This window comes from Salminus brasiliensis, chromosome 25, assembly GCF_030463535.1.
Source record: "Salminus brasiliensis chromosome 25, fSalBra1.hap2, whole genome shotgun sequence".
Lineage (NCBI taxonomy): Eukaryota > Metazoa > Chordata > Actinopteri > Characiformes > Bryconidae > Salminus > Salminus brasiliensis.
In genome coordinates this window covers 22,816,533-22,844,325 of record NC_132902.1, presented here as the reverse complement: position 1 = coordinate 22,844,325, position 27,793 = coordinate 22,816,533, and the positions used below count along the sequence as shown (strand labels likewise).

General features: G+C 42.9%; 1 protein-coding gene across 1 annotated transcript; it reads left to right on the top strand.

The window, feature by feature from the left end:
- Positions 1 to 135: 135 nt before the first annotated feature.
- ttc17 (tetratricopeptide repeat domain 17) lies at positions 136 to 23,988 on the top strand. Its single transcript, XM_072671502.1, has 25 exons — positions 136 to 340; positions 2,782 to 2,871; positions 2,958 to 3,127; positions 3,209 to 3,320; positions 4,824 to 4,955; positions 5,103 to 5,212; positions 5,357 to 5,504; positions 6,570 to 6,709; positions 6,914 to 7,074; positions 7,314 to 7,426; positions 9,290 to 9,436; positions 9,621 to 9,736; positions 10,950 to 11,103; positions 11,780 to 11,851; positions 13,416 to 13,640; positions 15,054 to 15,240; positions 17,539 to 17,670; positions 18,140 to 18,387; positions 19,272 to 19,422; positions 19,515 to 19,635; positions 19,739 to 19,898; positions 19,978 to 20,061; positions 20,255 to 20,374; positions 21,309 to 21,452; positions 21,539 to 23,988. Exons 1-25 carry the CDS (start codon positions 167 to 169, stop codon positions 21,668 to 21,670), a joined length of 3,543 nt encoding a protein of 1,180 aa, XP_072527603.1. The 5' UTR covers positions 136 to 166; the 3' UTR covers positions 21,671 to 23,988.
- Positions 23,989 to 27,793: the final 3,805 nt, after the last annotated feature.

The following is a 27,793-nucleotide window of genomic DNA, read 5'->3' as shown; positions in this document are numbered from 1 at the left end:
AATAACAAATATTTTTGTGTGATTTTTATTTCGTATAAACCTCGCTACTATTTTGGTCTGTCCGCCCCCCGCTGTTTGCGTTGTTATAGTAACGTCAGAGCGCATGTTACCCGGATGTACAAGGGCCGCGATGACGTCGCGGGTCGAATGGACGGGGTAGAGAAAAATGGCTAACGACGAGAGTAGCAGAGCTAGCATGAGAAATCATGACGGTTTTAATGAACTGTGGAAAACGTCGGCTAGACGGAGGATGTTCGTCTTCGTGCTCGTGCTCTTGGTCGAGCCTGGACGGGCTACCACTCACTGGGTCGTTACGGAGGACGGGAAGATCCAGCAGCAGGCACGCGAGCGTTTCTGCTTTACCTTATTAATTATTTCTAATGAGGAAATAATACTCCACTAATCCTAATACTGCACTAATACTCCTGGCCTAACTCTTTAGATGCTGATTTAAGGGTGTGTGTATCTGAAACCAGATGTTAGCTATAGTAGCACTAGTTGGCTAAGCTAGCTAGCTAGCTAGTAGCTAGCTAGCTAGATGTCCAGCAGTAGCCTGGCAGCTGTAGGGGTGGAGACTCTCTAGCAGGTATACTGCTGTGGTCCAGGGTTTGATCAGCCACAGCTGGCGCCAAAAGACTAGAGGGAGGCTCAACCATGGCCCCAGCATGGTCTCACCCCAGCAGGGGATTGCTGTGGTCCTAAATTTATCTGGCTGGAAGGATGTGGTTGCTCAAGAAGCCCATATCCCCAAATATTTCTAGCTCCAGCATATGGTAGACCTGCTAGGAAGGTAGGAAAGGGTTACTCGTATTACAGATGTGGGCCAATGTGGTGATGGAGAATCTCTAGCAGGTATACTGCTGTGATCCAGGGTTTGATCAGCCACAGCTGGCGCCAAAAGACTAGAGGGAGGCTCAACCATGGCCCCAGCATGGTCTCACCCCAGCATGGGGGTCCTGCAAGGCTGGCTTAGTAAAGCATGGAGGGGAATCTGTCGAGTAGATGTTGATGAAGGGTTAGACATGATGGCCAGCATGTGGCTTCGAGAATGTGTACCAGACGGATTGCTGTGGTCCTAAATTTGCCCTGGCTGGAAGGATGTGGTTGCTCAAGAAGCCCACATCCCCAAATATTTCTAGCTCCAGCATATGGTAGACCTGCTAGGAAGGTAGGAAAGGGTACATTTACGTTCATGGCATTTAAGCTGATGCTCTTATCCAGAGCGACTTACAAGGTTACTTGTATTACAGATGTGGGCCAATGTGGTGATGGAGAATCTCTAGCAGGTATACGGCTGTGGTCCAGGGTTTGATCAGACTGGAAGAAAACGGGTCTGGCGTCAAAAGACTAGAGGGAGGCTCAACCATGGCCCCAGCATGGTCTCGCCCCAGCATGGGGGACCTGCAAGGCTGGCTTAGTAAAGCATGGAGGGGAATCTGTCGAGTAGATGTTGATGAAGGGTTAGACATGATGGCCAGCATGTGGCTTCGAGAATGTGTACCAGACGGATTGCTGTGGTCCTAAATTTGTCCTGGCTGGAAGGATGTGGTTGTTCAAGAGCAGTTCCCCTAATATTTCTAGGTAGACCTGCTAGGAAGGTAGGAAAGGGTTTACATTTACGTTCATGGCATTTAGCTGATGCTCTTATCCAACTCGTATTACAGATGTTGGCCAATAGAGTGTTAGGAGTCTTGCCCAAGGACTCTTATTAGTGTCACCCAGACTGGGAATCGAACCCTCCATCTCCCACATGGTGATGTAATAGCTTACTCCACTGGCAGATAGTGGTGTTACCTGTTGCGCCACACCAACCACGTTTCTAATGTAATGTAATAACGTATGTCAACATGGTGACGTAAAGCCAGCCTAAAGTCAGGTATGTTATGGTTTGCATTATAGGAACAGATTGGACATCTTGGAGGTGCAGTGATGTTATTCTAAGCGAGAGTGTCTGTCAAGTAGGTTCTCATGCTCCTGATTTTGTGAAGACACTATATTAACTATGATTGTGAGCTCTTCTATATGAAGCTGATGAAGAAAGGCTACATGCCTAGGTGGCTATCATGTCAACAGATGGTCTCTAACTGTGTACCACCATGACCAGTGGTTGTGGGCATCTTTTGACAAGGAGAATTAAAGAATGGGCATCTGATGATGGCTTCATCAATCAAGAGGTTATTGGGTGCATGTTTGCAGACATGTCCAGCAGATTGGGCATTCCTGGCTTGAAGGTTCTTGTACTCACATACTTCCGAAGCTGCTGTGTAGAAATGGAGGTCAGCACCTGTAGGCAAGAGCTGTTCTTTTGCTGGCTGTTGATCAAGGGCCTAACATGGTTCTCTAATGTGTACCTGCAGGGTAGACCTATTGGTAGAAAGGGGTTTCTAATAAAGTGACCAATGAGTGTCTATTCGTTGCATGGTTTCTTCAGTGCGGGAGATATTCGGAGCATCTTTTGTAGGGCTGTGGTGAGCTTTAGGCTTGGCTGGCTTGGAGGTAAAGTAATGGTAATGTGAGGCAGATTTGCCGTCAAGTAGGGTATCATGGACCTGATCTCAGGTACTGTGTGTGTGTATGGCTTTTTTTAGGCTGGCATGTCGCTGTGTACCTGTAATTCAGGTTGTACAGGCTTATGACACTTATTCAGCATGGTCATCTCTGTGCTAGTGGTCATGTAGCCTACTCCAGAAATACTAACCCTACTAAAAGTCTGAAAACTGTAAGGAGGCGTTGGTATTCACACAAGCACGCTAACACCCTTCTTGATGGCTTTCTTCACAGGTGGATTCTCCGCTTAACTTGAAACACCCACATCATTTAGTCCTTTTCATGCAGCAGGAAACTCGAGTGAACTACCTCAAGAAATTAGAGGTGATGCCGGTCGTGCTCTTTGTCCTTTATGTCATCCTGATCTATCAGAGTTTGCTCATAATCTCATCTTGTGCTTTTCTCTATAGAAGCAACTAGTTGCTCAGAAAATTCACATTGAGGAGAACGAAGACCGGGACACCGGACTGGAACAACGTCACTACAAAGAAGATGCTGACTGTGTTACAGCTAAAGTACCACTGGGGGATCTGGACCTGTATGATGGCACCTTTATATCCCTGGAGAGCAAGGGCATAAAGTTAGTGCTGTTTCTGTGTGTTGCATGCCAGCTGGATTCATTCTGTTGATGGTGTATCTGAATTACTTTCTTACATTACAGTCCAGAAGATTATGTGGACTACATGTCACCACTGCCTTCAGACCTGGAGAAACCTGACTGTGCAGAAATTCTTGAGCTTCCTTACAGCATCCATGCTTTCCAGCACTTACGGGTGACCATGCTTTTAATATTTATACATAACTGCTCATATTTATTTGTCTACATCTCTATTTCTTTGTTTCTCTTACTGGAACATGATGGCTGGGTGGCTGCATTGATAGATGGGTGGGAATGGATGGATGGGTGGGTGTATGAATGGATGGATGGGTGGGTGTATGAATGGATGGATGGGTGGGTGTATGAATGGATGGATGGGTGGGTGTATGAATGGATGGATGGGTGGCTGCATTGATTGATGGATGGGTGGCTGCATTGATTGATGGATGGGTGGCTGCATTGATGGATGGATGGGTGGCTGCATTGATGGATGGATGGGTGGCTGCATTGATGGATGGATGGATGGATGGGTGGCTGCATTGATGGATGGATGGATGGATGGGTGGCTGCATTGATTGATGGATGGATGGATGGGTGGCTGCATTGATTGATGGATGGATGGATGGATGGGTGGCTGCATTGATTGATGGATGGATGGATGGATGGATGGGTGGCTGCATTGATTGATGGATGGATGGATGGGTGGCTGCATTGATTGATGGATGGATGGATGGGTGGCTGCATTGATTGATGGATGGATGGATGAGTGGCTGCATGGATGGATGGATGGGTGGCTGCATGGATGGGTGGATGGATGAATAGATGGGTGGGTGGCTGCATTTATGGGTGGATGGGTGGCTGCATTTATGGGTGGATGGGTGGCTGCATTTATGGGTGGATGGATGGGTGGCTGCATTTATGGGTGGATGGATGGGTGGCTGCATTTATGGATGGATGGATGGGTGGCTGCATTTATGGATGGATGGATGGGTGGCTGCATTTATGGATGGGTGGCTGCATTTATGGATGGATGGATGGATGGATGGATGGGTGGGTGGCTGCATGGATGGATGGATGGATGGGTGGGTGGCTGCATTGATGGATGGACGGATGGATGGATGGGTGTCTGCATTGATGGATAGATGGATGGGTGGGTGCATTGATGGATGAATAGATGGATGGATGGATGGAAGGAAGGTCAGATATTACAGCAGCACAGTACAATGAAAAGCAAAGTAGCCTTCCATTCATGTACAAATACATAAGCAGTTGGTGTAATGTGCAGTAAGTAAGGCACGTAGATATTATTCAGATGGCAGTGCAAACTGAGTGACTGTGCTCTGTAACCAGTTCTTCAGTAATAATCACGCACAGTGCCAATATTCGTAGCCTCAAAATAGACAGTGTTAATGGAATATGCAATAGGAAATGCATATACCAAGACAACAAAGTGACAGTGCAGTTTAAACAGTAAACCCAAGGATACAGAAACAACATATGTGACTACATATGTAAATACATGTGCAATATGAGGTGCATATAGATCTGAGTAGAGAGATGAAGTAATGTCGAGATGGTGCTCAGATATGGTGCACAACTGGTACTCAGAAAGCCTGTCCTGACAGGGCTCAATAAACATTAATGTCCCGGCACATGCATTGGGTCTCTCTTATTTCAGGGCGTGCAGGAGAGAGCAAACCTCACATCACCTCTGCTCTCAAAAGATGACCCTATCTTTGCATCTTTATCCCATAAACTTGGTCAGCGCATGGATGAGGTTGGCCATAGAATACACCAGGGCCTCCTGAGGGTGCGTATATGTGACGTTCTACAAAATCTTTTTGTAGATGTTTTTGCCCATAGTCATTTTTTAATGTTTCAGATGGTTCAGTATCCATCAGTCGATGTGGTTAAGTCATTTTTCACCCTCTCTTTCTCCACCTCTTCCTTCCTGCAGAATTCCTCCTCTTGGGTGCTTTATAACCTGGCCTCCTTCTACTGGCGTATGAAGAACGAGCCCAGAAAAGCTGTGGACTGTGTGGTCCGTGCTCTGCACTTTTCTCCCAGGTAAAGTCAGATCACATGATGATCTACAACATACCACTTGGCCTGATTTGTTGTCCTATTTGTTGAGATATAAGATGGATGTCCGTCAGCATAGGCCTGACATTTGCATTCGTTCATTTACATGCTGTACTTTTCCATCTGTAGGCAGCACAAGGATGTAGCCCTGGTCAATATGGCGAACATACTGCACCGCGCTCACTTTTCAGCAGATGCTGCCATCCTGGCACATGCTGCCCTGGACCTTACTACTGATCTACTTACAAGCCACTACACCCTTGGTAACATCTATGCTGTGAGTACTACGCAGGTGTACTGTATGTAAGCAAGAGACACTCAAGGGGTTTCCATCCTCCTCTCATATCTGAATTTGAAAAATATGCACAAATAAACCTGGTTTGAAAGCAAGTTGAATTGGTATAGAGCCTCAACATCGACCCCTTTGAACCTTCATAACGTTCTTTATGGAACCAAAAATGGTTCTGCTATGGAGTTGCTTAAAAACTGTGAAGAACCTTTTATTTTTAAGAATGTAGCAAAAATAGAAGTCACATGGTACAAACTGCATCCTCTCAGAGCTGTTGTTTGCTGTTGGTGGCTTTTGCAGGGTTTCTGTGCGCATAGCAAAGTTGGGTCGGTACGTCAGCCATTCATAGAGGGGCCACTGCCTAGTCCGACCACCATATTCAAACTGTTGGGCTATAGCTATTTACATTTGACAGAGAAGTGTCAATAGTTAATAGTGTAATAGTTAATAAAGGATTTACAATCCTACACAGTCCAGCACACGTTTATATGTATTCATCTATATCCTTAGTTGATGGAAAAAATGATAGCTCTGACCCAAGTGTGTGTGTGTGTGTATATGTATATTCTATATGTGTGTATATTCTATATGTGTATATGTATGCTTAGGTTGCTAAGCAGCAGAATGGTCATGAATATTATTCCATGAATGATGCAATGCTTTTATTAATTTAATTCATTTAGTTTAATTCGGTTTGTGTGTGTATGGAGATCCAAACATGGCTCAGCCACTCACACGTTTGTTAATGCGACCGGTGTTGACACATGTTGTTGATGAGGAAGTGTCTGAATTTCTCATGAATCCCTATTTGTGCTTCTATCCTTACTTAGTAAACTGAATAGCCTCCTTATATAGTGCAGTACTAATGAGGGAGTGGGCATCCATTGTGGTCACATCCAGTGATTAACTTGTGAAATGTTGGAATGGATCCCTCAGTACTGCTTCAGTGTGGCTGTTCAGACCATGTATAAATAATGTGCATGTGTGTCATTTACCATTTACTGTCTAATGAACCTATTTCTCTCTCTCTCTTTCCCTCTCTGTCCGTGTCAGATGTTGGGGGAATATAATCACTCGGTGCTCTGCTATGAGCAGGCTTTGCAGGCCCAGCCAGGCTTTGAGCAGGCTCTCAGGAGGAAGCATGCTGTTCTGTGTCAGCAGAAGCTGGAGCAGCGACTGGAGGCTCAGCACCGGTGAGCAAACGGGAATTATTTAAAAAATATATATATATTATTTTTATTACGGTTATTTTTGCCAAGGGTTTAGCTTCTAGCAATGTCCTCTGCCTTGTTGGCTTATACGTCTACACCTGAAAAATTCAGTATAGAGTTAAAACCCCCAAGTGTCCCACCCTCCCATTGTGTAGGAGCTAATGTGAATGCTGTACCTCCACACAGGTCTCTGCAGCGCACTCTGAATGAACTAAAAGAGTACCAGAAGCAGCATGACCACTACCTGCGGCAGCAGAGCATGCTGGACAAGCATAAGCTGATCCAGGAGGAGCAAATACTGCGCAACATAATCCATGAGACTCAAATGGCCAAAGAGGCGCAGCTTGGTGAGAATGACTGACTTAGTTCATACCTAGCCCACATGCATATTGATTCTCACACAAACTCTAGAATGCACACACGTGTTTAGATAAGCAATATTATGCAATGATCTTGGTAAACAAGCAGCACTGTTACACAAGCATGACCGAGTTTTCTTCGTTTACTTCTTGCGCCTTCATGCAATGCTTCCTATTTCAAAGAGCCAACAACTGGACTGTTAATTATTTATTTATGTCCATTTCAGGAAACCACCAGATGTGTCATCTAGGTCAGCAACAGTACAGCCTGTTCTGCCCCTTTGACTTGCCTGTGCGTTATCACAGAGGAGACCTGTTTGAGAATGTGCAGTACATTCAGGTAAGACTGAGCATGCTGGCTGCTGGCCACTAATTCTGCAAATGGAGTTTCCTCAAAAATGTGCTTAAAATAAGAATAGCTGTCCTGTAGGTTCAATGCTTTTTCAGTTGCTGTTTTAAAGCCCCAGTTCACAACCGGGCAGCACTAAAGACTTTTTATAGAGCCTAACACCTGGCCACTGCATGTGTCTTTGTTGTGAAAAGCCGAGATGCCTTGGAGACATGTAGTACCGTCTTCCTGAATGCAGACGTAACAGGGCTGTCTGTGGGTACCTGAGCTCAATGAGAGATTCTTAATTCATTACTCACAGGCCAATGGTGTAGTTGGTAGTCACATGAGAATCATGTGGTACATTCAACATTGTCTCAGAACTCTTTGCTGTTAGTGGCTTTTGCCGGGTTTCTGTAGACATAGCAAATTGGGGTAACCATGTCAACCAAAGAGAGTTTCTAAAAAAAGATGTGAGAAGAAGCTTTTAAAGGTTTAAAGAAGTGGATGTGACGGTTCTTTACACTCACCTCTTTTACAAAAATGGTTCTTCTATGGTGTCTTTGTAGCACCATGTGTAGGAGTATAGGAATAACAGGACTGATGAACATGTTTTTGAACAGTCTAACTGGAATATGAATATAGTGTCTGGATATTATCATAATTTGAGACACATGAAACTAAATGTATCTCAGGGTTAGAGCTGGGCAGTTTTTTATTATTCATTAATTTATTCCTTTTGCATAATATGTAAACATATTGAAACATTTTGCTCGTTTCACTGGTTACCCCCCCCATAATTTTATCATATATAATATTATTTTCTTGGCCCCACAAAATGACAATATATATACTTTTTATTGTGCAAAACTTTATCATAGCAAAAACACAACTTTAGCAGTGGATTATTACTACAAACACACATTTCACAACTGACCTACATATCAAATATTTTAGTCTTTAAAACACAGATTTTGGAGGTTTAAGAACCCTGAAGTCTAGCAAGAATACAAGAAATGGTTAAAGTGCAATTCCTCCTCTCGAGGGATAACCGACAGTAGCAGTGGATTTATTTTAAATCAGGGGGCTATGAGAACAGCCCTGGTCCTTGTGCAGTATGTGTGCATGTTCTTTGCCTGCTTTCGGTAGGAAAACCAGAGAACTTGTAGAGAGAAGATTTACCACTTGAGAATGTCTTCCAGGTTTGTCAGACAGTAGAGGGCGCTCCCAAGCAAGTCTAAAATGAATGGTCTAATACGGAGCATTTTAGCAAAATTCTTAGGAGAGACTGCCCAGTACTACTTGGTCTATTTACATTTGGCTACTTTAAGCGTCTTGTGCTGGTTGAATAGCTGTTGAATTGTGAAAAAGCCAAATATAATTGCAACCAAAACTGAATGGAGAATCATGTCTGATCACACAGCTTCTTCAGGAGGTGGTCTAGGACATATTGGAGATGCTGCTAGGCCAAGTGTAATTGTTTCTATAAGCTGCTTAGGCGATCTTTACTCCTCCCAACCAGAACTGTAATAATAGTAAAAATTTATGACCGCAAAAATAAATAAATAAATAAATACTATAGACCATAACCTTCAGACACTGGAGCCATGCTTAGTCCTTGGATTTGCATGTATGCCAGGAAATGCAGCTTTGATGCAAATCATTTTTTTTAAATGTTGAGCAAAAGATGCATCTATGTGGTCATGTGAAAGGGTCTGGATCTAGATTTAAACTGGGTGAGAGAAATGCTGAGTGTTAGTTGTGTAGTAGTGTTGTGTTAACTGACTCCTAGTCCTAGTTCTGCAAACCTATATTTTCTATATATTTTCTCTGTAGCATTTTATTAACTTCTGTGGCATGTGTGCGTGTGTACAGTTTGGAGAGGAGGTGTCCGTAGCCAGCAGTGTGGCTCTGGTATCCGAGCCGAGTGTGAACGAGAGCCGAAGCCCACAGCCTTACTCTTCTGTGTCTGGAGAAGAAGAGCCAGCAGCACACTGGGGCAAGCAGTCCTCCTCTAGTGATGTAAGACTGTCTGCCTGTCTTTGTCTCTCTTACACAACTGTGTTGTGTTAATTAAACATTTGTGATTTAAACAGCATATTAAAGTACTGGAATTAGTATTGAGAGTGAAACCACACTTCAGAGTGGTTTGCTGTATATTTCACTGGAGCTGAAGGTCTGTCTGTGTCTGTTGAATGTTAAACAGGAGCCTCACAGCGTACTGTGGCCCAGAAGATCAGACTGTGCCCAGCGGTTCCCCTCCATTCCCTCTGCTCACCTGCTCCCCACTTTCTTCCTCCCACCAGAGAGCCAAGGATTTGGGTGAGACTTACTCTCTCTTGCGTGATCTCTCGTGCTTGCGCTGACTCCTTTTCTGTGCTCTCTCTTTCTTTCTTTATCTCTCTCTCTTTCTTTCTTTATATCTCTCTTTCTTTCTTTCTTTCTTTCTTTATCTCTCTCTCTCTCTCTCTCTTTCTTTCTTTCTTTCTTTCTTTCTTTATCTCTCTCTCTCTCTCTCTCTCTCTCTCTCTCTCTCTCTCTCTCTCTCCAATTCAATTCAATTCAATTCAATTCAATCAGGTTGGCTTTATTGGCATGACTGTCATCAACAATGTTGCCAAAGCACACAAAATGACATCTGAATAAAATATCAAAAATAAAATGAATGAATTAACAGTGAAAAATAAACCAGCTAATAATAAACAACTATTCATGTATATAACTCAAATAAACTGCAAAATTATAGTAGCTATAGTAACTATATTTATATACATTCTTATTTATAATAGTGTTATAATGGGGGGTGGGGTGGAGTTTGTGAGGTCACTCATTGTCCTTCAGGCGGTTGCATGTTGTCACATATTTGGCGGCGAGAGGCGCAGTTTTGCCTTCGCCGAGGAAAATTCCTAATTTTTCATTTTCAGTACGATGTTAAGTGTTCTCTCTTGCGCTCTTACACTTTTTATCGCACTTTCTTACGCTTTCTCTCTCTCTCATACTTTCTTTCTCTCTTTTACTATCACTTCTGCTCGCTCTCTCATGTGCTCTCTCGTACGCTCTCTCCTCTTTTCTCCCAGCCTCTTTATCAACCCCCCTTTCCCTTCTTTTGACCTGTGTAATCTGTGTAGTTATGTGGCTCCTACCTACATGTAAATCTAACTGTAGTCTGGACTTCACTCTTTCCTCTTTTTATCTGAGAGCTCATATTTCTTGGGGGGCCTGAACTTGTACAAAACTGAAAAGAATACACAAGTCTTTCTTACTTTCAACTTCGGCTCACTTATCTATTCACAGAAACATACATTTTAACCAGGGCAATCAATATTTTGCACGCACTGTATATGAAAGCTCTCTCACTTCTATTTCTTTACACACGCAGCTGGGTCTTTCGATTTCCAATGTTTGTATGTTTTGATAGTTTTATGTTTCACGGTCTGGAAATGCTGAAACGGAGAATGACTCTGAGAGGGGAAAAAAGGGCTTGGTAAAGATATAGCATGTGTTGTTAACCTTGTTGAATCTGTGTTACCTCCAGGACTCAGAGTAGCCTGTACGCAAACAGGAGTCCCCCAGGTACACTGCGACCCCCAGACTGCAGTTCCAAGTCTCAGCTCTCGGCCGGTGACCCCCTGGCCTCTGTTACCTGGGCCCTCGAGGGGAAACAGCTGCCTGACCAGCATGCCACTCAGGTTTGAATGACTGGTGTTTTTCATTGAGCTATTTTACAGTTTACTGAGATAAAGATGCATCATGGCTCGTATTCGTTTTAACCGTAATGCTGGAGAAGCTGAAGATTTCTGAAATAGGAAGGTGCACTGACTTTATTTGCTTATCTTAGCAGTTCTTTTAGAAAATGTGACCTCATTCAGATACACACTGAGACCAAATCAAGGAGGAATTAAACACTACACAGGTGTATTACAGGTGAAAAAGGCAAGACTAAAGATTGCCAGAAAACACCTAGATAAAAAAACAGACACCTGAACAAGTGTTATTTGGACCGTTGCATCTTGAGTCTTACCCTGAGGGTGTTTTGTAGTAAAGGCCTCTTTCTGATAGTAGATGCTGTACTTTGACATAAACTCTGGCGAGACATTTTAGCACTTTTTTGCATCTTGTGGTCTACTCTGCTCTTGGACTGCATTTGCTAGGATGATCAGCTTGTTTTACTTGTAAATGGTTTAGTGGACAGTGGAACGGCTGATTTATAGTGTATATAGTCTGGTTTTATTTCAGAGAAGTATGCAATATCTTATTAACTAAGCACACTAAACAAATAGGAGATGCCTGATATATAGGCGTGTAGTGTTTTAACAAGTGATTATGTGGAAGCACATGATTGTTTGCTTGCATGTGTCTGTACAGGTCCTGCTGAGCCGTAGCAACGGGTGGAGTTTGGAACAAACAGGTGCATTAATAACACATGCGATGGAGAAGGTAAGACCTTAGGATTATGTTTACAGTGATAACAAAATATGGCAAATTCTGCTTGACCTTATTTTTGGCCCACATTAGCAGCTTGGAGGCCATGGTACTGAGTGAGCAGAAAGTATTTGCTCTATATAAAAATAAATAAATAAATAAAACACTTTCACAGTGTATGTAGGTTAACTAAAATAGGATTAGCTGAATCAGGACTATCTGTGCAGGGCTTGTGCAGTGGTGTTCTTGGGTTACTTAATTGGTGTTATGATGCAGTATATGAAGATCACTATTTAGGCAGCCATATTGGTTTCATTCTAGGAGGTTTTGTTCTGTAATTTGTAATGTATTTGACTCATATAGGATAAAATGTTTATATAGTTTCTCCAATTCGTACCATAGATGGCCTGGATTGAAACATTAGAAACAGCCCAGATGTTCATATCAGTGTTGATTGACAGGTGTCACACTCAAAAGCAACAACAAGGTGGCACCTGCTGTCAGTACATGGGTCATGAATTTATACCAGAATACCAGTGTACCAGAATTTATTTGTCATTCATATAAGGTGAATAAAGACATGGCTATTATTACCTAAGGGAGCTTAGTTCGGCAGAAATGTCGCTTTATGTAGAACGAACGGAATCCAAATCACAGATCTATTCGGTAAGCACTTAATGTACTTCCTCTGGTAAAAGAAATCCAGCTTGTGTAGAGCTGTAGGAGGAATAGTTTGTTCATAAATGTACTTTAGGCAACCGTCTGCTTATTCCAAATGTAGTCAATCAGTAAATTTGTACCAAGAGCCCTTCGAGCTTCGAGTGTGGCTCGGCTTGACCCGCCATCCTTTTTTAAGACAAGTGTCCAGACCTTTTCTGTTCTGGCACCAGAGTGGGGGAAAAAACTTCCCCTGGGTGTCCGAATGGCCAAGTTACTCACCGTCTTCAAACCCAGACTGAAGACCCTCCTTATCCAAGAGTACTTGGGCGAAGTGTACTGTTGAGTATTGTGGTCTCAATTCTGGCTCTTAAATGTATCTTTTGGGTCCTAGCCTATACAAACTAGCTAAGAGTATTTTCTGAGTAAACAGTGAAGCACTTTTGTAAATCGCTCTGGAGAAGAACGTCTGCTAAATGCCTTCAGTGTAAATTAAAGTAATTGCATGTTTTGTTTGCTATTTGCTATTTTGTTGCAGATGTCTTGCTATTTTTATTTCTTATTTAATGCAGCTACAAAAATGCTCAAAGTCAGTAGTCACACATCATTTTTATAGTTCACAGTAAGCCATACTGCACCCCTAATCCATATTAATAAGCCTGTACCTAACTAATGAAACCTGCCTGTGAATTTAGACAATATATGTGGCCTTATGATTTAAGTGACTATGGATTTCTACTGTTTGTTAGCTACATTAGCTTTATAGCTACTGTGCTTAACTAACAAATCATTATTCAAACACCAAACATATCGTAGCTGATCAGCTACATCTGGGTTAATTGGAAAATTTGTGTAATTTTGCATTTTCACCAAACTATTCCTTTAAACCGTACCGTCTTTCTCAATCTCTTCCTTTGTGTAGATGAGTCTGCCCCGGTGGCTGCTGCAGAATGAAGCTGGTCTGTTTTGGAGAGCTCAGGGAAACGGCACGCACGCTCTGCAGTGTCTGCGCCAGGCCCTGCACTCAGCACCACCACAGCACAGAGGCATACCGCTGGTCAACACTGCCAACCTGCTGCTTCACCATGGCTTGCACAATGAAGCCCAAGGTCTACTGCAGCAAGCCTTGGAGCTCAATGCATCTGAGGTACATCACAGCTATTACCTCCCTGCTAGTAGATATTGCATATTGGCAAAGCCAGCTCATCTAAACGCTTCATAGAACCCTTTTGCAAGTACTGGTGCCTAGAAAGGATGGTCCCACCTCTAGGATTTGAGCATTCAGCATAACGTGTTCAGCTTTAAACCTGCTTGCTCGTCAAATTTGTATGTATTAGCATGTCCCTAAATCACAGCCGGCATAGAGATGCTTTCATTCTGTGTTAATCAGTGTACGTTTGTTTCTCATACCTGATAGTTTATGCTCCGTGTTGGCATACTGTTTTGGGTAACAGTGCTTCCTTCCTTATGGTAGACTAGGGTTTAATTCACTGGCTGGGGAAAAAGGCGCTCTTGGGCAAGACTCCTCAACACTACATTCTCCTTTGGGCATAATATGATTTAAATGCAGGTGATGCAGAGTAAGCGTCAGCTAAATGCCTTAAATGTATGTTTTTGTGGCTTAGTGGTCTAATGCACTACCATTATGGCCTGCTTAGTCATCAGCAGCCGGAGACGAGGAGAGCACAATTGGCCATGCTTTCTCCGGGTGAGTAGACTGCCCTCTTTCCCCTCATCACTCTTAAAGCGATGTTGGTCAGCACAGGCGTCCGTTAGCTGGTGGGGTGGAACTGGGGACCTAGTGCTTTTCTCTGAACGTGTCGGCTGCCTGTGCAATGCTGCAACGATTGGCAGTTCGAAAAAGAGGCGGTGGCTGAATTCACATGTATGTGTTAGTTCTTACTCTCCTAGTGTAAGGAGCTACGAACAGGCGGGTTACTTGGCAGTACCAAATTTGTGGAAAAGGGTACATTTTTAAAATATCTAAATAAATAATACACTCAAATACATGGTTCATTTTCTGTGTCACTTGTTTACAAAATGCTATAGAAAGGTTTCGCTGTGCCAGCCTTGCTTCTGGAAACATGACCATCTTGCTGTATAAACTCAGAATAACATTTCTGCCTTCAAATCCAGACTACAGTAGTTTAGGACCTGGTAAACAAACATGGCTGCACCCTCAAGGCTGAAGTTGGCTTTTTCTTCCAGCGTTCTACCTCAAATGGTGCACCATACAGGGCACCAGGATGTAACACCGGCACAATTTTTAAGTGGTATTTCATTTAAAACACAATATTGGTCAGTTTCAGTGAGTACAGGAATCAAAGGTGGATGGCTAAAAGGGTTAATAAAGAATGGCCACAGGATCTATGATCTGTCTGAACTCGTTTGGCCGACGATTCCGTTATGCCGTTCTGGAGAAGACATACAGCTGAAGTTGTGTAATGGTCACATTCTCCAACTGCAGCTACATGCATGCTAATATATGATCATAAAAACACCTTTTTGGACAAACTGTACTAAAGCCGCTTCATCTCTCTCTCTCTCACTACACTACCAGCCTCACACCCTGCTAAGCATGGTGAGTGTGCAGCTCACTCGAGGGAACCTGACTGGTGGGCTGGCCCTGTTCCGGCACGCCCTGTCTCTGAGCGCCAGCTGCAGCCAGTGCCGTGCCAGCCTGCCTCTGCTGCGTTGCCTGCAGTTCTACCCCTTTCTCTACAACCTCCAGCACCAGGCCTGCCAGCGTGAGTACTCCTGCCATTAACAGCTGCTCTAATTGTCCTCCAACAGGGAACAAAAGAGAACAGTTTTAAAGCACTAGGTGGGGGAGTGTTTTGAGATATGGCCAAAGGTGTTAGGATTTGTTATTTTAGTTACTTTCTTTGTTGTTCTTTTTTTTTTTTTTTTTTTTTTGCTTGTTTGTCACTAAACATGTATCTGCATATTTATCTGTTATCTATTCTAATCTCAGGAAAGCGTTTCAGCCGCCCAATCCAGAATGCATTGATTAAGGACTTTTAAAAATCTTTACAGCTGCACCTACGAGAGCCAAAGTTCCCCCCTAAATTGTGCAGCAGTTATAACCACCAAAATGCAACTGTGGCAGTTTTACAGGGGTATTTTGCTTCTTGCTGTGTGGTTGGTGCATGGTTAACCTTTTATGTTAACAGTATATTTTAAAGTATCATTTTAAAACACTACATATTAGTATGTTCAATTAATTACAAGAATTTGAAGTCATGAAGTTTAACTACTTTATTTAAAAGTTAACCCTCTTGGATCTAAGGGCATTTTACTGCGTTTGTAAATCATCTTAGATTTGTCTTTAAAAGCACTTGCATATAAACACAAAGCCCATGTTTTATATTAAAATGTTCAGACTAGTCTAAGCTCTCTATACTGAGACCACATGTGACCCAGAGCACTGAGTGAAAAGAGAATCTGACCCTAAACCTGAAGAATTGAAGTCAGGTTTTAGAAATTCTTCGCATTTCTTACGAAAACACACCTTTTACTCATGTGGACGAACAGCTTTGTTGCTTGACTGGGTTTACCAGAGTCTTAGGTTCACATAAATGACCACACAAATCCACTAGTTGGACAAAACAAGAGGCGAAAGACAGGTTTCTCAATTCTTCATAGCCTAATGTGAGTCATGTACGAATAAGATGCAATCGAGTCTACTGACTCGATTTGACACATTGGCATGTTCGCCGACCTCAGAGGTTTAATAAAAATAAATAAAGAGCCCAAGGGTCCATTATCCATTAGGGTCCTTAGCTCTCCTCCACAGCATTCTGGAGAAAATATACTTTATATTTTTTCTGCCTGCATGTAAACATGGGTCTGAATGTCTGTCTACAATATATGGACAAAAGTCCATAAGGGACATCTGCTCATTCATTAATTCTTCTGAAATCAAGGGTATTTAAAAAAAACAAACAAACAAACAAAAAAAAACCTTTTTGGAGCAGGATTGCTGTGAAGATTTGATTGCATTCAGCAACAAGAGCATAAGTAAGAGCAGGATGTCTGATGATCACCACCCCATCTTATCCCAAAAGTATCGGATGGAGCACCAGCAGTCATTCCAAAGATCACAGCTCCACTGCTCCACAGCTCAATGCTGGGGGTCTTTATACCTCTCTAGGCCACACCTGACATTGGGAGGCATGGCAGTAGGTTCATGTTGATCTGTTCCAGAGTGTCCTATTCTATTGGCAGTGCTTCTCAACATGGCCCAGACAAGCTGCTTGTGTGTGTGCATCAATGGGTGCAACTTAGTAGTAGCTGAATACATTTATTAGAAGGGGTGTCCACAAACATTTGGACACATTAGTGTATTAATAGTGTTTTAAAGTCACTAGTTTGCTGTTGATTAGTCTAGAGGTTGCTGAAGAATGGGCCTGGGTTCATATTAACCTGAGTTTACCCTAGACTGCCTCCGTATTGCACCTTTCTCCTGCCTCCGCCTTGCTGTCTCTTTGCTCTAATCCCTCGTGTTTCAGCCTCAGTTGTGTTGTGGGTTGAGGTCTTTTTATAGCCCAGTCACTGTAATCTCTCAGCCATTTTTAGCTCCCTCACTGCTGCGTTTTCTATTCTAGGTTTGCCTTCTCTCTCCCTCCTCCCACTCGTTCTCTTTCCTTCCATCCATCTCTCCGCTTCCCCTGTAGTTCAGCACTCTTTCCCCCGACGCTGTTCCCCGTCAAGCCAAAGGGCTTTGAAGTAGAGAAATCTTGCACTCAATAATTCAGCGGGCCGAAAATAGCTCAAGCTTTATTTAGATGCTGCTCTACTCTGCAGACAAAAACTGAACTCATTGTCCTCTGCTAGTTTGGGGGAAACATGTGCTGTGCTATTGATTCAGATATTAATACACCACCCCTCTAGTCCAAATGGAGCATTTGTATCCAAGTTTGTGTGGGGAAGTTTTCACTCTTGTCAACAGCTCAAAGAGTCCAATTAAACGTTAAAGTGTCTTCTAGTCTGTGGCTGTAAGACTGTGAGTTTGGTTGTGATCAGGCTGTGTGTTTGGTGTGCAGACGGCTCAGGCTGTGAGAAAGAGGAGGATGTGGAGGTGGAGGACTGGGACTCGAGCGCTGAGGGGCGGCAGCATGCTGGGAACGGTGATGCCATGCCTGGCTCTGCCCTGGAAGATTCTCTGCTCTTCGAGAGTGAGGACACACTTATTCATATGCTTATTTTCATACGCTTATTCACACCAGATGCAGCACGTCAGCGTCACGCAAGTGTGGCGTCAGTGAGGCCCAAGGGACCTTGTGTCCAATCTACACTGCCTCCACAGTAACAACCAGGCCATCTAAATCTGGAAATTTTAGTAAATGGTCATATTTTTTTTCGGTATAATTTGTCATGTCTGATTTGACTGCATCTTAATGGAGTTCTATCTATGCTTCACTCATTCTTTTGCGTGTGGGGTTAGTCGCTATAACTCCATTTAAACTTAAGCTTAGACTAAATAGGGTTTTAATGGTGAAACATTAAATGGAGTACTCTTTTAACGTAGTGCAGTAGGTCAGCCATAGTCTCATAGGCCTGTCTAATTCCTTCTATTCTTCCTTCCTTCATCCATTTATTCTCTTATCTTCCTCCCTTCTCCTCCTCCTCCTCCTCCTCCTGTAGAAGTAGTTGTGGACAGTAATGGCTCGGGAGAGGTAGGCCAACAGGAGCGAAGTGGGGAAGACAAGAAAGGAAGTCTGGAGGGAGAGGAGGACTGGCAGCTGCGAGAGGAACTAATTGGGGCTCTGGACATGAGTGGGAAACGCGGGGACCTGCGGGGGATCCGCGTCCTGAAGAATGATAGGGTCATGGGGGCCAAGAGTGGTGGACCATGCTTTGGCAACTGTGAGGATGATGATGGAGCAGAATGGGTGAGTTCCACTGTGAGACACTGTAACTCTCCTACTCCTGTGTCTACCAGACAGTTTATCATCCCTTCTTTTTCTTCTTTTCCAGCTAGTATTGTTGTGGTGCGTCAGCTCTTAACCTTCTGAATTTTTAAATATGCTTCCTGTCAGATTAAAATCTCCCAACTCCATTTAAATTCTTAATTTTATATAGATTGTGTTAGTTACAGTACTATGCAGAGTTTTTGTACATAATCACATTATTTAAAGTCTATTATTTCTGGATAAAGATTGGAATTAAAATAGCCAATACACAATCCATTGAAACATGCCTGAACGGGCATCCCTGGAACAGACACAGGTATAAGAATTTCACATTCTGAAGAAAGTAGTTTAGATCTTGTGAGCTAGTCTGGAGAACAGAGCTCTGTTCCAGGTTTCTCCTGGCCCCCCCTCAGTCCAGCCAGCACAGCATGGATGTGTTCAACTCCATCATCATCAGCAGCAGCTCACCTGATTTACCATCAATTAAGCCCTGATTTACCAAACCAGGTGTTGATCTGAGGAGAACTCTAAATAATACTAGACTCCATGAGGAGAGCTTTGGAGATGTTCTAATAAACACAGTGATGGAGAACCACCACCACATTCTGTAGGAGTGTTATTATTAGTGTTCATTCTAATATCAGTGATTTACTGAGGAAATAAACACTTACTGACCAAATAAGCAGATTTTTCATTCAAATTTTCATAGACGCCTAAAAGTACAGCTTTCTGCATTTGTATGTAATTATATAAATATAATTTAAGAGCATATTCCTGATTTAGAATATGACACTTTGACACACAAGCAGCGTTATATTATTGTAACAAATGCTGTAATAATATTTATGTCTTTGGGTTTGCAGATCACATTTCAGGTGAAGAGAATGAGAAAACCTAAATCTGAGTCTTCAGAGGGCTGGGCTGGGGAAGAGGATTTTCCGCAGCCCGAGTCCGTACCAGGACACTCCATCCTGGAGATCAGTGGGCCTACTATTCCCTCTCCTGGACCATCAGGTATGCATCATATGAACTGACCAATTTCCTATATGCTCTGTATCTATGACTAGGGTCTAAGAACCTATTAGGGACACACATTTGTGTTGCAGGGAGGTGGAGAGACTACAGCAGTCTGGGCTGGCCAGGACCGGAAGAGTGTCAGCGCACACGGCGGGTAGACCTGACCACTGTGGCCAGCACCTGGCTTGCTGTGTCTGCCAAGAATATAGAGTATGTTACTGCGCTCTGCCCTGCTGAAATGACCGTACATGCTCACCTCCTTCAGCCAGACCTTTAGTTTAGGTTTGCTTATTGTCCTCTCTCTCTTATGCAGCATCACAGAGCATATAGACTTTGCCACCCCACTCCAAGAGCCTGCTGCAGAGCCGGTGTGCAACGCTAACCTGCCTGCTAGTATGCATACGTTAGACCACCTGGGAGGTGTGGCCAACCGCGGGAGCATCCACTATACAGGAGAGAGCCAGCTTAAAGAGGTGGGACTTGTTCACTTTTTGTTAAGGGTAAAGCAGGCTGCATTTCATTTTCACTTACCAAGATCTTCCTAATGCTCAGGTGCTGCAGAATCTGGGAAAGGATAAGTTCTCCCCACAATCCTTTGAGCAAGTGGGCACACGCATTGCCAAGGTGTTGGAAAAGGTGAGCGGAGTCACAGTTTGACACCTAGGATTGTCCAGTGAAATCCATTGGATTGTTATGGTCACTTAACTGCCAGACTTTCTTGCTCTGATATATCTGAATAGCAGTAGAAATGATAATACCTACCTATATGATTAGTTGCATGTGGATGTCTGTACTTGTTGGTAACTTCTGTTCTCTTGTACACCATTAGAATCAGACCTCATGGGTTCTGTCCAGCATGGCAGCACTCTACTGGAGAGTGAAGGGTCAGGGCAAGAAGGCCATCGACTGCCTGCGTCAGGCTTTAAACTATGCTCCTCACCACATGAAGGTACCATCAATCTATTTGCTTTTAATATGAATAATGCTCATATCTGTTCTCAGAAATAAAACCTTGTAGTTGTTCTGATGACCATAGTTCAAGTCTGTTATTTACATTATTCATCAACATGGTCTTCCTCTAAACATGCATGCATGCATTAGAAAATCGTTTTAGGTATACATGTCTAACATACATGTTTTGTAACCGTATTTTATTTTTTGTTTATAGATGTATAATAATATACATATCTCAACTTTTTTAGATTATCTTTTTGTTTAATATATTTTATACATATTATTGAATTCCATATTCCAATTCCTAGTGTCTATATATTTAGTATATTTCTTTATTTGTAGTATGTTTCTGTATATTTAGTATATTTAGTTTTGTATATTAGTGCTATTCTGCAGTGGAGTGATTACCAGAGCCTCTCCACAAGCATTTTCTGTGTGTTTAGTGTATTTCGCTCTTTATATTTAGTATATTTCTGCATGTTAAGTATGTTTAGTTTTGTTTGTTGACTATATTTAGTTCTGTATATTAACTAGTTTTGTATGATTACTGTATTAAATTCTTTATTTTACTGCTGTCCTGCAGTAAAGTAATTACCTGAGCCTCACCACAAGCATTTTCTGTGTGTGTAGTATTTTTCTGTATGTTTAGTATAATTAGTTTTGTATATTAGTGCTGTTCTGCAGTAGAGTGATTGCCTGAACTGCGCAACAAGCATTTCACTGCATGAATGTCCCAAAATGTGCAAATCGCACTTAATCGCAACCTTGGTTTGACTTGCCAATGTAAGAAAATATCAGATGGTGTGAGTGCCCACTCATATATTGATGCTGTCACATAAAGATATTTGTTGTCTGAGAATACACAGCCATTACAACTGAAAAATCAAGCTGCTTTAAAAATATCAATAACTGCACCTCTTGTACTCCAGGATGTGCCGCTGATTAGCCTGGCAAACATCTTCCAGAATGCCCGTCTGTGGGAGGACGCGCTGACCGTGGCCCGCATGGCCGTAGAGATCGCCCCTCACTTTGTGGTCAATCATTTTACGCTGGCTAACGTCTACATAGCGATGGTGAGTTCACATGCACGTGTCTGTTGGTCAGCTCGAGACTGTGAGTTGGTGGTGTGTCTCACTCTGCTGCTGCTGTGCTCTCTTAGGAAGAGTTTGAGAAGGCGATGCGCTGGTACGAGTCCACTCTCAAACTTCAGCCGGAGTTCGGACCAGCCAAAGACCGCCTTCGCACCATCCAGTGCTACCTCCTCACCAAGAGGGACAGGCGAGCTCCATAAAGGCACAGGGGGAGGGGGGCAGCGTACTGCGCGCACATACGTGTGCTCACACACACACACACACACACACACACACACACTGTCTACACACGCACATACACACATGCATATGAACACATACAGATGCAGATGCAGCTTTTTTTTAGAAAACAGTGAGAACGTCTATAATGTCTATAATGGTCTTCATTTTGTTCATGTAGAACATATCATCCATGGCTGCGGGAAGGGTGTGGCTTGAATGGACGTGTTTAAGCTGCCCTGTGTCTTGTTTTAAAGAAATGAGCACGTTTAAATGGCAGATTTGTTTAATTTTCATTGATTTTATTCAGGGTTTTACGCAAGGTTTTTTTTTTTTTTTTTAACCAGCAAGCTGCTTTAAAAAGTCTTCCAGCTGCTTGTTAGACAGTTGTGTTGTACCTTAACTGGTGGAACACACCTGGTTTTAAGGTCTATTTAATGGATTGTGTCAGAATTGCACAGAATTGATTGAATTGTGTGGGGGGGTTAAAGTTACCCTAAAGTTACCCATTACTGTAGTTGATATCAAAGGTGAGATGGGTCACTGAGGTGTCCTTCATTAAAGCAGACAAGGCCGTATTCATGTTATGCCCCAGTAGAGTGAATTAAGAGAACTTTATCTGCAGGTGGTTTAGTAATGTCACCCACTCATTGAGATTTCAGCTCATAAGTGAAGATGTTTCCTTATGGCTTTTGAAATTCTTCACCATAAAAAGGGAATAGCCAGTGACCATTTAAAAGAAATTGTCAGATGTGCTTAATACCAACAGTTTAGGTCAGGGGTGGGCAATTCCAGTCCTGGAGGGCTGGATTCGTGCACAGATTTTTGCTTTTCCTGCTCAAGCACACCTGGAATCTGAATATTCAAATGAACTGGACGTTTCACAAAATCACAAACAGACCAGCAAACTTTGTCCAAAATGTAGAGTCCCCCAGGTTGCCAGTTACCTGGTTGTGCAGGTCGTATGTTAATTTATCATAATCGTCAAAAGTCATCATTTGTCAGAGAGATTTGGTAAAGTCAACCAGTGAACGGTCTCTCTATGATTTGTAGCTAACCTTCAATACTCAACACATGTAACTAGGCAACATTGGCTCCCTAACATCAGCACATTTACATTAGTTGTAGGTTTATTCGTCACTTATCACAGTCGATTATAAAGACACCAATGGAAACTATTGTAATATATACACCCCAGTTCTGGTTCTGGAGAGCAGGTTTAGTAGGTCTGTTAGAGTAGGGAAATCTGCTAACTTTGCTGGGCTCTGGCCCCTAATTGCCCACACCTGATTTGGATAGTATGAATGGATTAAGGGAGCTGTACATATTGGATACTACAAAAGTAGTCTTATAAAATATACATGTTTTCAACCACAGATGGGTATCTTTGCTTAAAACTACTGATTTCTGACGCCAGTATGAAACAAACTGCACCTTTCTCCACCACGACTGTACTTGCTATCATGCAAGCAGGTCTACAGGATTATACAAGGTTCATTTCTAGTGTCTCAGACATTCTGTTCATAGGAAAGTTTGTCTGTACCAGATTTTGGACCATACAGTCACACAAAGTGTATACCAATGCTGTATATTGGTAGCTCATATAGAACGGTAAATGGTGGCAAGGTGTGAAGGGCTGATAGTTTCCCTGTTGTTACCTCAAAGCTTAAAATACCATCTTTTTTACAGTGTTTATATTTAAAGAAAGCCACAGGAATAGTCAGTGGTTTTCTGCCATTCACTGCCATCTTAGTGTGTCCATCGTGTTTATCTATCTGTCTGGAATTCCAAGATGGAAGTAGTTCTTATTACAGTATGTCTGGGTAAACGTGCTTGCAGGTGGCTACAGCTGCAGTATGGGCATGAGGCCTCGGTGTGATGGTTGTAATTGTTCTGTATTTATTTATTTTCAAGTTTTCAATCAAGCTCATTCTTCACAGAACATTGAACATTTGATGTAACACCACACACACACACACACACACACACACACACACCACACCACACCACATTAATATTTGTAAAATGTAATGCAACTCTCTGACTTCTTTCTTTTCATCAATACAATAAAACGTTACCCGTCTTATTTTAATGAGAAACAAACACTGATATAAAGAGAGTAATAATAATAATAAAAAAAAAATAATATGACTATACAGTGCGAGCGGTTAAAGGTGAACCTGGAACAGTGTTATTTCAGCTCTGAAAGGCAGACTGGGTATGTCTTTTTCTATTGAATCCTGTGATTAAGATGGGAGGTTATTCGTTGGGGTGGGTAAACTTTGAAAATGAATAAAAATATCTTTTAAAGGCTTGTTTTCTGATTTTTATTTTATAGTTTCTGAAGCTTTTGGAGTTGTGAATGTTGCATTCTCCTGTTTGACCAGAAGGTGGCAGCAAAGCTTCATTGTCAAATGTCTTGTTTCTGACGTGTGTAATTATGTTTCTTAAAGGGGGAGTTCACCATATTTCATATAAATCAGTCTGTGTAGTTATTGGGTTCTTTCTAGGCCTTTTTTTAAATGAATTGCTTAATTAATATGTTAAACATAATTGAAATAGAACTGCCTCCACTCCCATAGAACTTTATTCAAATGCAAAACACATATTAAACGCTTCCATTAGGGTAAAAGAATGGGTAAATGCCTCAGATTCTAATTTGCGTTGCAAAAAATAAATTCTGGTGAAAGAAAAAAACAAAAAATTGCAAACTGCATGTATTGATGTTAAAACTGTTTGGTGCATCTAAAAAATATATAAACAGCCAAAACACATCTAACAAGGATCAGAGCATGAGGATTTCCCCCTTCAAACTCTGTGAGGTCCAGCAGGCTAAGGTGCTGCTACTGTGACCTGAGGGTTGCTGGTTCGTATCCCGGGTCATGCTGCCTGCCATCAGCAGCCGGAGCCTGAGAGAGCACAACTGGTCGGTCTCTCTCTCTCTCTCTCTCTCTCTCTCTCTCTCTCTCTCTCTCTCTCTCTCTCTCTCTCTCTCTCTCACTCTCTCACTATTTTGGAGCTCAGTTTATAGACAGCAAATATTAAATCGAGCTCTATTCAGAGTGGTTGAATGTAGTGTTCACCAGCACTGTAAAAAAAGGCATCTGCTGACTCCAGGGTTCAGGAATTGGTTGAATTCCCCCTCAGTCAATCAAACGTGTCGCTGAATAGTGGGTTAATGTGCTTGGAAATTGTTTACCAGTATTCAAAAATAATTTGAACCATTTTGATTAATATTAATATGAATATTGAGTACCTACACATTTAGTAACACTACTACACTGCATGCACCTTCTGCAGCTATTTATAACCCTGTGAATTCTGAATTACCTTTCCAGGCCAGCAGGTGGCTGTGTGCTTGACAGAAGCAGACTTTGACTAGGTGTTTCCCAAACGAGTGATCCATGGAAACACACACACAACGCAGAGGCACAGGCAGAGACAGGGTAACGCAAGGTAACATGGAGTCCCTCTCTCCAGACCGTAACCCTCAGCGGGTGCTGCTGTGTGAGGTGCTCGCTGTGTTGCATTCGGATCCCTGCGTTTCACAGCAGCTCGCCTCCACAAGTGGGTAATAATGCAGAGTTTGCACGCTTCATTTGACTGCTTCTGTTTCTGCACTCTGAAGAGCAGCTCGCAGTGCTTCCCGTCCACCTTTTCTTCATGCCAGGCCGGGTGCAGCCCATCCCCAACACATCTACATAAAGCTCATCATTGTAGGACGTGCAGAAGAGCCAGAAACAAGCCCCCCTCACCTCCATGCTGCACTGCCACCACTGCCATACAGGCTAGAGTCTCGCACTCACTCCCAGCCAGCTTCTGCTGGAAATAACCCAGAGTGAGGGTCGTCGTGCTTTTATTAATGGGACAAATATGGCTGTTGGTAACCCAAATTGCAGCCTGGAAAAACTCCCCTTCTTTAAAGTTAAAAAAAGGTTTTGCCAGCTGAATTAATTTGATGCTATTTTTGAATGTCTATGTTTCTAAGGGATACCTAATGACGCAGTGACGTCAATGCGGGTCAATAGCACACTGATAGGCTGACGAGGGGGGGTGGTAGGTGCGGGAGGGTGGCTTTTGCTCTCCACTAGAGGGCAGCACTACCGTCTCTCAGATGTCCCAATACCAGGGGGTTGGAATTAAATATATATATATATATATATATATATATATAGTGTGTATTTATATCCATTATTATATATATATAATGTGTGTGTGTCTTTTATTTATATATATATATATGATGGATATAAATACACACACTATAGGAAGACACACACACATACATATATATATATGTAATAATGGATATAAATACACACTTTATATATATATATATATATATATATAGGGGGTGGTAGGGTGCGGGGGTGACTAGCTCTCCACTAGGGGGCATGTGCATGTGTGTATATATATATATATATATATATATATATATATATATATATATATATATATATTTGTGTGTGTGTGTGTATTTATATCCATTATTATTTTATATGCGCTCACACGCACGCACGCGCACGCGCGCGCCCGCTCCTCATTCAGAACATCGGAGAGAGTTGCGCGTGCACGCGGAGAGCCCGGTGGTCTAGACGCGCGCGCATGCCCGTACACTCTGTCCAGTCTGTCTGTGTAGTCTTGACACACGCACACACACACACACACGCGAGCGCGCGCGCTCACTCGCACGCACACAAACACGCTTGGAGAAAGCGTCCGCGGCGACCAGGCGGCTGAAGGGTGAGTGGCAGCGGTGTCAGTCTGACAGTTTCCCAAACTTATCCAGTGTTTTTCCAGCATCGTGCGCGCGTGCATGCATGCATGCATGTGTGTGTGTGTGTGTGTGTGTGTGTGTGTGTGTGAGAGAGAGAGAGAGAGAGAGAGAGAGTGCTCAGAACTCCGGCTAAGAGTTTAGCTGTGGTTTGCTGGAGCTTGTTCGCTCGTGTTTCCCTGAGATTTGCTTTGTAACGCCGCGCTCGCGCTCGCAGAGGTCCAACTTAGCAGGTGGTTGAGACCTGACAACTTGTAAGAATAGGAGAAAACTGCAAACTGAAGGAAGTGTGTGTGTGTGTGTGTGTGTGTGTGTGTGTGAGCTCTCCAGCTCCAAGTTCTCCAGTGCTTCAGTGAAGCTGCTCGCAGTCACGACTCGTTCACAGTTCTCCATCAGTCCTGACTCCTAAAGGAAACGCTTTGCAGAGCGCGGGGCACTTTTACGCACAGCAGCACGGTGCTCTGGACGCTCGAGCGCCGTGTTTTAATATCATTATTACATTTTTAAAATGTTTTGTTTGATTTAAAAGGTCGTCTGAGGATACACACGCATCAGAACATCATAACTCAGCAGTTTAGAGAGATAAGGCATATCGTCTTTCACTTTTTTGACATAGAAATACTCCAAAAGCACTTCCATTGACTTCCATTGAAAGTTAGGACGTTTTTTTTCCTACCTTCTCCTGTAAAGTTGCCATTTTGGAGATACGAGGTTTGTGCTTTGCAACTTTTTACGAGCGTGTGAGTTCACCTAATGCATGGATGTGTATTATGTGTATTATGATCCTCCCTGCGTTTTGGGTTGCTGCTCTAACGCACCCCCCCCCCCCAAGAGACAGACAGTTCAGCACCATGGAGAGCAGCCTGCGCACATATCAGCGCTTCCCAGTCCAGTCCAGATGGCTTAAAAGAACCATGTTCGGTTTCCCCAAAGAACCCTCTGATTTATTAAGGAAATAATACCTGCAAGGAACCCAAAGGATCCTATTGTGACCATCATGAGCTGATGAGGTCAATCGGGTTCAGCCTGGCAGAAAAAAAACGCACTGAAATGCGGGGCACCTGGACCCCCAGCAGCAGGACATTGTGTTCCACCACATATGGCAACACTACAGCTTGTGTGTGTGTGTGTGTGTGTGTGTGTGTGTGATATAATGTTCATAAATGCTGTAAGCTGTTAATGATTACATTTAAGATACAAGATTCAAGGACACACAGTGCCATTAATGCAAAGCACCACTTTCAGTGCTAATAGCGCCCCCTTGTGGAGACTCAACCTGTCAGCCTGCTAAACGTGAGCGAGTAAGTGAGTTAAAAGCTGGTGCCAAGCT

Bases quoted from the DNA above. Each gene is read 5' to 3' on its own strand.
- ttc17 (XM_072671502.1), top strand. From the start codon at position 167: ATGGCTAACGACGAGAGTAGCAGAGCTAGCATGAGAAATCATGACGGT. The intron at 9,437-9,620 runs GTAAGACTGTCT...AATGTTAAACAG, and splicing joins AGCAGTCCTCCTCTAGTGAT to GAGCCTCACAGCGTACTGTG. The intron at 11,104-11,779 runs GTTTGAATGACT...GTGTCTGTACAG, and splicing joins CTGACCAGCATGCCACTCAG to GTCCTGCTGAGCCGTAGCAA.